Source organism: Gymnogyps californianus, chromosome 24 (genome assembly GCF_018139145.2).
Source record: "Gymnogyps californianus isolate 813 chromosome 24, ASM1813914v2, whole genome shotgun sequence".
NCBI lineage: Eukaryota > Metazoa > Chordata > Aves > Accipitriformes > Cathartidae > Gymnogyps > Gymnogyps californianus.
Window position 1 is genome coordinate 3,095,025 of NC_059494.1, and position 9,710 is coordinate 3,104,734.

Sequence of the window (9,710 nt, forward strand, 5' to 3'; positions counted from 1 at the left end):
AGGAAGCGGCGGGTGCTGTAACGGGCGCCGGGGAAACCGGGCAAAAATTACTCTTCCTCAAGAACTGGGACTAAGCATGAGAGTGGCTTGGGAGGCATTTCTCCCATGAAAACCCAACATGTGGGGCTTTATTTTTACGCGGAGGATGTGGAGGGAGAACAGATGTTCTTGATGACTTATTTTTAAAACAAAAACACTGCTCGAGCTACAAAATTAGCTCAGAAAAGCCACTGCTTGCCCTGGAAGATGCTTGAATGGAAAACTTCCCAGCATCTCCGTTCCCAAAGCGTGTGGAATAAAGGTGCGACGACGGCTCTCGCTCTTGGAAAGCCACGTCAGTGGAAACTCTGTGTTCGCTGATTAGGGGTGTCTCAGGCACTTATCTCTCTCCTCTGCCGAGGCCCTGCCCTGTGCTGCGTGGCTTTGCAGAGCAGCACCCCCAGAATAACTGAAGTTGCTCAGAAATACCAGGGTCCATCAAAGGAGGCGCGGGGTGTGCAGCGGCGATGTGAGGAAGACAAATGGCTGCGGTGGAGGGGGGGCTGGTGGTGGCAGGAGCCAGGCCGGGGCTGGGGGAGGGCTGTGTGTGTATGCTGGCGGGGAAAAAAAAAAAAAAAGGGTGTAAATTGATATTGGAAAATCCTCACGGAGGGATTTCGGTGAAGCACGGACGTACAGGCATCCTGCCTTCGTGCTGGGACAGATGCGAGGTTTCAGTCATCGGTGTGGAGTGGCGGCTCCTCTGCCTCCCCACCTCTGTGTGAAAAACCTCTTATCTCTGGTTCCAGCTTGAGCCCCTTGCTCGGAGCCTGGTGCACATTTCTGCTGGTGCACGTTTCTGCTGGCTTTCAAGTGAAAACAGCTTTGTCCTGGCCCAGCGGCCACGGCTCTTGCTCTGCTGGGCTCTTCTGCTTTGCCTCAAGTCCCAAAGCCACTCTGGGTTGGAGCTGGGAGGCTGAGTTGTCTCCTGTGAACAAAGCAAACCTCGCTCTGGAGGGATCCAGATATGACCCTGCCTTCCCCCCGCTCATCTTTTTGCTTGGGGCTCGATCCTGCTGGGTGCTGAGTCCCCAGGCAGGGGCGGTTAGCTGTGCTCCTTGTCGGTGGTGCAGGGAGAGCTGCTGCGGAGGGGGACGCTGCTGTGGGAAGGCAGAGAGGCACGGTCCGGTGGCAGAGAAAACCAGCGGGATTTTGCAAATAAAAAGAGCGGCGAGAGGCCGTAGGGAGCGTCGTGGGGCAGGGAGGGGGGGAAAAGCCAGCACCGTCCCTGCCACTCTCGCTGCCCTTTTGTCTGTGTTTGCCTCCTTCTGCCGTCCAGGCTCTGCTCTCTGGCGAAGCTGCTCATTCCTCTCCTAAAAAGGACAGTTAAATGCCACCCAAAGGACAGCTAAGACCTCCTAAAGCTCCTGTCAAAACAGCAGTGTGGCCACCCAAAAGCTGATCCAGCTGAAGGAACCAACGTGTCTCTTCCCTCTGGCTTGGCCGCTCTGTTTGCATTGCTCTGCTTCACCTCTAATCCGGGCTTGGAAGGCCTTGTCCTGCCCTCGGCCCATGGCCCCAGCTGCTAGCCGTGGGGCTCAGCCCAGGGACCCCCCTGACCCCCGCTCTTGCCGTTCCCCCCCAGCTGGGTGCCATGGCCGTGCCGCTGGGGCTGCTGCTGGCCCTGCTGGGCTGCACCGCAGCGCCGGATCCTGCCCTGGAGGAGACTTGGGAAGGGTGGAAGATCCTCCACGCCAAGGAGTACCCAGGGGTAGGTCCTGCTCCCCCCCAGGCCTCCTGGCACGTGCCAGGGCCGGCTCCAGGGATGGGGTCTCACCCAGAGCCACCCATGTGCACCCACCCCATCCTGAGTCCCTGTGCTCCCGGGGGACGTTTCTGATCCTGCTGCTGCTCTGCCTCCTGGCAGGAGGTCGAGGCCGCCCGCAGAGAGGTCTGGGAGAAGAACCTGCGGCGCATCCAGCAGCACAACTGGGAAGAGTCGCAGGGGCAGCACGCCTTCCGCCTGGCCATGAACCACTACGGGGACCTGGTACCTGCCGACATCCCCGGCACCTTCCCCGGGGACCCCCTCCCTGCACCTGGGGACTGCACACACCTCAGGGCACCCAGGGCCTGATCTGGGGACCGGGGACCTCTTGATGCACCCAGGGTTTGATCCGGGGACTGGCTACCCCCCGATCTGCTCCCCTGGGAGCTGCAGGTGCCCCTGGGGCTGGGCTGCTTCCCGGGGGGTCAACCAGCCGGTGGGGAGCCGCGGTGTTGCCGGCCGGGCACTCATGGCATCACACGAGTTTTCCCTTGGCAACCTGCAGACGGATGAGGAGTTTAACCAACTCCTGAACGGCTTCACCCCGGCGTGGCGGGAGGAGCCGGTGCCACTCTTCCAAGCGTCAGCAGCCCTGAAGACCCCGGCAGAGGTGGACTGGCGGGCGAAGGGCTACGTGACACCCGTGAAGAACCAGGTGGGCACAGGGTGGGGGTCTGACCAGGGCTGTGCGATGGGTGCTGGGAGTCTGGGCAGCAGAAACAAGCAGCAGCATCCTCCCAAGCACCAAAAAACCTCTGGGCATCGCAGAGAAGCAGAGCCCATAGTTTTGGCCGCTGCAGTTTTGCAGCTGAGGAGCTGGAGAGCAGCACCGCGGGGTCACGGCATCCCTCTCTGGTGGGTTTTGGGGCGATGCCGTGACCCCCTGCTGTCCCCATCTCGCCCAGGGGCACTGCGGGTCGTGCTGGGCATTCAGTGCCACGGGGGCCTTGGAGGGGCTTGTCTTCAACCGGACGGGGAAGCTGGTGGTGCTGAGCGAGCAGAACCTCATCGACTGCTCCCGAAAGCTGGGCAACAACGGCTGCCACGGCGGCTACATGACCCGCGCCTTCCAGTACGTGCATGACAACGGCGGCTTGAACTCGGAGCACGTCTACCCCTACATGGCCACGGTAAGGGACGGCAGGCAGCCCCGGGGACACGGCAGAGCGGTGCCAGTGGGTCCCAGCCCCGGTGTCACTCTCTCCCTCCTCTCAGGACACCTCCAGCTGCCGATACAACCCCCAGGACAGGGCGGCCAACTGCTCCGCCATCTGGCTGGTGGCCCAGGGCAGCGAGGCGGCGCTGGAGCAGGCGGTGGCGACCGTGGGCCCCGTGTCTGTGGCGGTGGATGCCAGCGGCTTCCACTTCCACTTCTACCAGTCGGGTACCATCTCACTCTTCATGGCATGGATGGGTAAACTGAGGCAGGGCTGCCTCGCTGCGGGAGGTGGGCTGCTGAGCCCTTGTTGAGCCCCAGAGTTTCCCCAGAGCACCCAGTCCAGGGGAATAGAGTCCACCACCCTGCTTTCAGCTGGAGAAGAAATGATCGCGGCCAGCCCCTGGCTCACCCCAGCTCTGCTCTTCCCAGGCATCTTCAGCAGCATGTTTTGCAGCCAGCGAGTGAACCACGGGATGCTGGCCGTGGGCTACGGCACGAGCCAGGAGCGCGGGCGCAACGTGAGCTACTGGATCTTAAAGAACAGGTAGGGGCTGAGGGTGTCCCCCCAAACCCGCTGCCCCTTTCACCCCCACGCGCAGCCTGTCCCCCTGCTCCTGCCAGGGTTGGAGCTGCATGGCAGGAGCATCCCTGTCCCGCAGGGTACTCTGGCTCCCGTCCCTGTCTCGCTCGCCCTCCCCGAGCGGGGCCGGTTCTCTGCGCGTGGGAAGACGGATGTGCTCATTCTCCATCTCTTCCTGCAGCTGGTCGGAGGCGTGGGGTGAGCAGGGCTACATCCGCCTGCTGAAGGGAGCCGACAACCAGTGCGGGGTGGCCAACCAGGCCAGCTTCCCCGCGCTGTGAGCCAGGACATCCCTCCCTCCCTCCCCAGGCGTCTCTCCCTGCCCTAGCTGCGGATCCACGGCTGTTTCCTTCTGGAAAAGGGCTTTTGTTGCCGCGCACGGTGAGAAGCCGTTAAAAGTGGCACGGCTAATCGCTCTGCGCCTGCAAACGGTGGCCGGGCATGGCTTGGTGGCTGAGGCAAGGCTGATGCAGCCGGTCCTTTTCCTGGTGGGAAAGGCAAAGCTCTCTCCACACGATGCTCGGCGAGCGGGCGCTTTCTCCGTGCCTTTCCTCCCAGCCTGGCCGTCTCTTTCCCCTCCTGCGGCCCCTTTTCCTTCCAGCTGAATCCCAAAGGCCACAAGCCAGGGCTGGATTTTCTGGCCGTGGCTGCAGCTCTGCCCGACTCTGCAGGGGCCGAGCCAACGACGCGGCCCCTGCACGCCCAGCTCTTTTAAAAATAGGTCTTTACCTCATTAAACCTGCGTGACAAGGCAGAAAATGAACCTTTGCTCCCCATCCTGCTTTTTATTTCCCGCCCCCCGTCCGGAATAATTTGGGGGATTTAGTGCCACGCGCACGCAGCCCAGCAACCTGGAGGGCGAGTGGGGGCCAGATTGGGGTGAGAGGGGCTGCAGGGACGCGGGGCACGGCCTGTGGCAGCCCGGTGGCAGCGTGGGCTCCCCAGAATGTCCCACGGCTGCCCCGTATCCCCCCGTGGGAGCAACCGCACAGCAGAGCGTGGCCCCAGGGGCACTGGCTGGGGGGAGACTGCTGTCTCCATGTCCCCTCGTCCCATATCCCAGTGGCTCCTTGTCCCGGTGTCCCCACGGCTCCTTGTCCCTGCGGTCCCCTGTCCCCACGGTCTCTTGTCCCCACCGCGGCCTCCAAAGGGTTAACCCGCCCGGGCTCCTTGCCCACACCCAAGATGGCCGCCGGGGCGCCCGCTGAGCGGCCGCAGCCCGCATTGACCCCTCCCGCCCGCCGTAGCCCGGGCTTCCTTTCCAAGATGGCGGCGCCCAGCGGGAGGAGCGGCCGGAGGCTGTGGGCCGCGCTGGTGCCCGCCGCCCTGCTGTGCCTGGCGGCCCGGGCCGCGGAGGAACCGAGCACGGCCGACTTCGACGTGCGGCCCGGCGGGGAGGTTCACTCCTTCTCCCGGAGCCTGGTGAGAAGCGAGGAGGGAGAGGGTGAGGAGAGGGTACGCGCCTCTCCCTGATTAGCTGCGGGGCACGTCGCTCCCGCCTCCCGCCACAGTGATTGGCTGCCAGCGAGGGAAGGCGGGACGAGCTGGTGGCGTGGCGGGGGGGGGGGTCCGGGCCGGTTGCTAGGGGGCCGGTTGCTAGGGGCGGGGGGACCCGGCCTCTGACGGGGGTAGGAGAGGGGGTCCCCAGGGGGAGAGGGGTCCCCAAGGGGGGGTCTCCAAAGGCAGGAGGGTCCCCGGGAGAAAGGGGGTCCCCAAAGAAGAAGGAAGCCGCTATGGAAGGAAGGAGCCCCCATGGAGAAGGGGGTCCCCAAGGGGGGGTCTCCAGCAGGAGGGGGTCCCCAAGGAAAATGGGTCCCCAAGGTGGGACAGTCTTCATGGTGAGGAGGGTCCCAGGGAGAAAGGGGATCCCCAAAGAGGGAAGGAGCCCCTACGGAAGGAAGGAGCCCCCATGGAGAAGGGGGTCCCCAAGGGGGGGTCTCCAGCAGGAGGGGGTCCCCAAGGAAAATGGGTCTCCAAGGTGGGACAGTATCCTTGGCGAGGAGGTCCCCAGGGAGGGAGGCTTGCCTTGGAGAATGGCCCCCAAGGAGAAGGGGATCCCCAAGGGGGGTTTCCAAAGGGAGAAGGTACCCCAAAGGGAGGGAGGGGTCGCCAGGGGGAAGGAAGTCTCAAAGAAAGAGGGTCCCCATGGGAAGGAGGCTCGCCAAGGGGAAGGGGCCCAATGGAGAAGGGGGCTGCGGGTCCCTGGGCCCCCCTGAATACGAGGCCTCACCCCAGCACCGTGGGGTCCTGCTGACACCCCACGGGGGGTGAGGGCTGCGCGGTCCCTGGCTCTGTCTGCGCTCCACCGAGGTCCGGACACAGACATGGTGCATGCTCCTCCTCTGTCACCCCCGGGGTGAGACCGCCGGGGCTGCACCATGCCGCAGCCCCGGTAATTCTCTCAGGTGTCCCCAGATCTCACGTCATCGCCGAGAAGTGGCTGACGGTGAACAAAGAGAAGGTCCTGCTCGAGCGAGGCTGCTCATCGTCTTCTTCTCTTCTTCCAGGGGGATTATACCTGCACCTTCACGTACTCAGCTCAGGGAGGAACGAACGAGGTGAGTTGGGCAAACCTTCGAGTGTTTCCCTTACGCTCGGTCTCTATGGCTGCACAGAGTGAGAAGCTGTTCAGGACAATTTTGTTTGGGATGAGCTGATTCCAGGGACCGGGAGCTGTGAGGAAGGGTGGTTGCACCGCTTCCAACGCTGTATGTTTGCAAAAGTAACTTGGATTTGCTCCCTGAACGGAAGCGTCCTTCGTGTGTTGCAGTGATGCTGTGGTTCATGAGGCTGTGACGTGTAAGGCTTAACAGATCTCTGGGCTGGATGTCTCTGGAGAACAGGGAGCGACACTTTCATACCCCAGTTGGTAGGAAGGACCTCGTAGGAGTAAATCCTGTGTTCTTTAGGAGGCTTGAAAGTTTTTTGCAGCTTGTGTTGCTGCTGCAGTAAGTGCTGTGCAGATACACAGTTTGTACTTTCTTATCTGCAAGTCCTGTTAGAATCAGGTCCTTTTAGCATAAAGGGAAATGAGACTTTTTTTCTGTAACTGTACTAATGAAATTGTGGAGAGGAGAGGGCAACCAGGCCTTGACCTTTGTGCAACACAAAGTCAAAGGGGCCATCAGCAAGTGTGGTGTAGTCATGTTGTGTTATTTTAGAATAGTTGAAACTCATCATGCCTGCAGCTGGGAGGGGAGGTGACCGGCCTCAGGGGTGAGCGGGAAGTGCGAGGCTCTTACCCACGTTAACTGTTTGGACCTTTCTCCTCTGCAGCAATGGCAGATGAACATTGGAGTCAGTGAAGACAACCTGCTCTTCTCCTGCTCCGTCTGGAGGTGTGTTCTTTAACCCCAAACTCTCTGAGGCAAAAGCAACAGTAAGGCAGGTGGGATCTGGGCCAGAGACCCTGCCAGTGGCCAGGGACCCTGCCTCCCGGCTGGGTTTGCCTCTCTGCAGGACAGCACTGGAGAGCTTTCCTCCCCCGAGAGATGCTGTGACTCTGGGTGGGCTCTTTAGCCAGGCAGCCGTTTATAAATGCTGCGTTCCCCCCTCTCCACCCACCTCACTAGATGGAGCTACAAGAGAGGCAGAGGTGGCTGTGGAGGGAGGGAGCCATGAATCCTGGCCTCTTCTGCACCTCTGCCCTCTCTGCTGATGTCAAAGACTCTGCTTTCTTGTTTCAGGCCCCAAGGGAAGTCTTATCTCTTCTTTACCCAGTTTAAAGCTGAAGTGAAAGGAGCCAAGATAGAGTATGCCATGGCTTATGTAAGTCCCAGCTGATCACTTGGAAGCAGGCATGTGGGAGGCTGCTATAGAACATGAATTGGACACGGAAAACATTTATTAGACATCTGTGCAATAAAATGTACTCCATCATGTCCCTAATTAGAGAGTGGTGGCAGTCAGGAGAGTGGCTGCAGGTAGGCTCTCCTGCACCATTTTATTTCTGCTCCCGCAATGCCATCGCTTTGCTGCTGGCTTTGCCAGCGTCGGTGAGTCCAAAAGACACCATCCTGCCAGGGTGCACTGCACAAGGGGAGTCTTGGTTTGCCTCAACAAATTGCATGTGACAAAGTAAATAAAGCCTCTGCTGGTGCTTTTGTCTGGTCCATTCTTCCATTTCCCAGTCTTCAGTGGTGAGGCTTTCAGTCACCCGGAGGACACAAGTTCGTGGTTTAATAGGAAATGGAAAAAGAGCCAGAGATTTTCCTTCAGATTCCCTTTGTGGACTTAGTTCTTTCACTCCATGTTATTAAAACACGAATTCGTTCTTTTTCAAAATGTGCTGTTTGTTTGTTTGTTTGCTTTAAACACAGCAGCTTCTTGGATTGCCTCAACTGCTTAAACCTTCTTCCTTCCCATTTCAGTCTCAAGCGGCAGTGGGTGGACAAAGCGACGTCCCCTTAAAACAGGAAGAATTTGAAATCACTGAAACAACAGGTCTGTGACCGAGAGAACTATGTGAGAAAGGGGCTGGGGTGGGAGACAAGCCTGTGTACCAGGAGACAAGTATTTAAGCTTAATGCAGATAGGTGACAACGTATAGGACAGTGCATGTTATGGAGTCGGGTATAGCGCTCTTGATCCATAGCTGGCAGCAGGATTTTGCGGGTCCCGTTCCAGCGTAAATGTTAAATTAGCATGGGGGAAGAACGGGTTTATCAGAACATGCTTGTCGCGTGCATAAGAAGGAAGTGCAATGCCCGACTTGCTGGCTTTATCGTCCTGGAAAGGAACCAGCAGGGCTGTTTTGTTCGTGCCTTACCATCTGTTTATCCTGTGCTTGTTTTCTCTCTTTCTAGTGTCTCACAGGGAAGGCAAGTTCCGTTTTGAACTGTCCAAACTCATGATTGTAGCAAAAACGCCCCGTGACGAGCTGTGACCCCGAGGCCAGTGTTGGGCCGGGTGTTTTGGCCAGAAGAGCATGGCAGATAAAGAGGATTACTTGTTAACTGCGGTTTTTTTTGGTTGGCCAAACCTTTTATGTTTTCCATATTGAAATGTGCTAGGGTCCAAGACAAGTGGGGCTTGGAGGTGTTAAGACAGATGCATTCTGTCTTGTGTCAGAGTAACAATGTGCTTTGCAGCTGGAAACCTCCTCTGAGACTCCTGATCTGCAGCCAGCCATTCTGTCGCCCGCTTTCTGCTTGGTTGATCTGCTGAATATGGTAAAGCTCCCCTCGAACCGGGGCTCCTTATCTCCCTTGCTAGGAAGAGCAACGCAGAAAGATAAGTGGCTGGATTTAAACATGGTTTGCTAAAGGGAAGTTGTTAACTCTGTAGTCTCTGGAGGGGAGACAGGATTTCTCTCTCTGCAAGCGTGACAGGAGGAAATAATTAAATTGGGTGGGAGGGGAAGGAAGGGATGGAGTTGGCCAAAGCTGTCTGAGTCCTTGTTGAGTGCGGCTACCGAAGACCATCGCTGGCTTCGCTGGGGAGGCTGTTCTGGACCTGCCCTAGTGCAGAGCGTGGGTTGGGGGAACTTGACATGGGGAAGGCAGAGCTGCTTATTCTGACACAACCCAGGAATCAATCCAAGCAACACTTTCATGTCTCAGTACAACTGCAGGACTATTTTCTACGTACAGAAGTGATTTTTTTCTTATCTAGAGTAATAACAGTGAGGGAATGTGGAATTCATTTCCTGTGTAAATACAACACAAATAAAGAAATAAAGCATCATGCTCTGGCCTGAGTTTGCTCTGCTCTGTGACTCCTGCCCTCTCCAACTGGATGCCCAGCGAGTGGCACGACCTTCGGCGTTTGCTTGGCCAGGAGGAGCCGAGATGTCACACAGGAGTTTGGAGGCTGCAGAGGGTTTATGGGGGTTCTGCCCACCCGAGAGGAGTCCCAGCACGTGAGAACAAGGCTCCAGCTGTACGTTTGCATAACCCAGCACTGTCACGACGAGTGCTTTTGATGCCCGGCGTTGGTTGTGGTCATTGGTAGCTGCTTTGCCCATTTTGGGGGGAGTTCCCTGTTTTTTTGACAGTCTGGGGGTGCTTTGCGCTGGGGATTTTACAAGCTCTGTTTCCCAGGCTGTTCCTAAATGCTTCTTTCTCTGCTGCGTGGCTCCTTCTGGATCTGCAGATAACCTGCAGGGCCCAGGAGTGTCCCCAGTGTGCTCCTACCTGAGCTCCGAGCCGCATTTAGGGCGCTGA

General features: G+C 58.5%; 2 protein-coding genes across 2 annotated transcripts; both read left to right on the forward strand.

The window, feature by feature from the left end:
• The first annotated feature begins 1,329 nt into the window (after window positions 1-1,329).
• Window positions 1,330-4,309, forward strand: LOC127025563 (procathepsin L-like). Its single transcript, XM_050910609.1, has 7 exons — window positions 1,330-1,750; window positions 1,907-2,029; window positions 2,313-2,462; window positions 2,713-2,937; window positions 3,023-3,191; window positions 3,396-3,510; window positions 3,728-4,309. Exons 1-7 carry the CDS (start codon window positions 1,634-1,636, stop codon window positions 3,825-3,827), a joined length of 999 nt encoding a protein of 332 aa, XP_050766566.1. The 5' UTR covers window positions 1,330-1,633; the 3' UTR covers window positions 3,828-4,309.
• A 503-nt stretch (window positions 4,310-4,812) lies between these two features.
• MYDGF (myeloid derived growth factor) lies at window positions 4,813-9,244 on the forward strand. Its single transcript, XM_050910565.1, has 6 exons — window positions 4,813-4,968; window positions 6,054-6,104; window positions 6,823-6,884; window positions 7,233-7,314; window positions 7,917-7,989; window positions 8,352-9,244. Exons 1-6 carry the CDS (start codon window positions 4,813-4,815, stop codon window positions 8,429-8,431), a joined length of 504 nt encoding a protein of 167 aa, XP_050766522.1. The 3' UTR covers window positions 8,432-9,244.
• The last annotated feature ends 466 nt before the right edge of the window (window positions 9,245-9,710 follow it).

Bases quoted from the DNA above. Each gene is read 5' to 3' on its own strand.
- LOC127025563 (XM_050910609.1), top strand. From the start codon at position 1,634: ATGGCCGTGCCGCTGGGGCTGCTGCTGGCCCTGCTGGGCTGCACCGCA. The intron at 1,751-1,906 runs GTAGGTCCTGCT...GCCTCCTGGCAG, and splicing joins ACGCCAAGGAGTACCCAGGG to GAGGTCGAGGCCGCCCGCAG. The intron at 2,030-2,312 runs GTACCTGCCGAC...GGCAACCTGCAG, and splicing joins TGAACCACTACGGGGACCTG to ACGGATGAGGAGTTTAACCA.
- MYDGF (XM_050910565.1), top strand. From the start codon at position 4,813: ATGGCGGCGCCCAGCGGGAGGAGCGGCCGGAGGCTGTGGGCCGCGCTG. The intron at 6,105-6,822 runs GTGAGTTGGGCA...TCTCCTCTGCAG, and splicing joins CTCAGGGAGGAACGAACGAG to CAATGGCAGATGAACATTGG. The intron at 7,315-7,916 runs GTAAGTCCCAGC...TTCCCATTTCAG, and splicing joins TAGAGTATGCCATGGCTTAT to TCTCAAGCGGCAGTGGGTGG.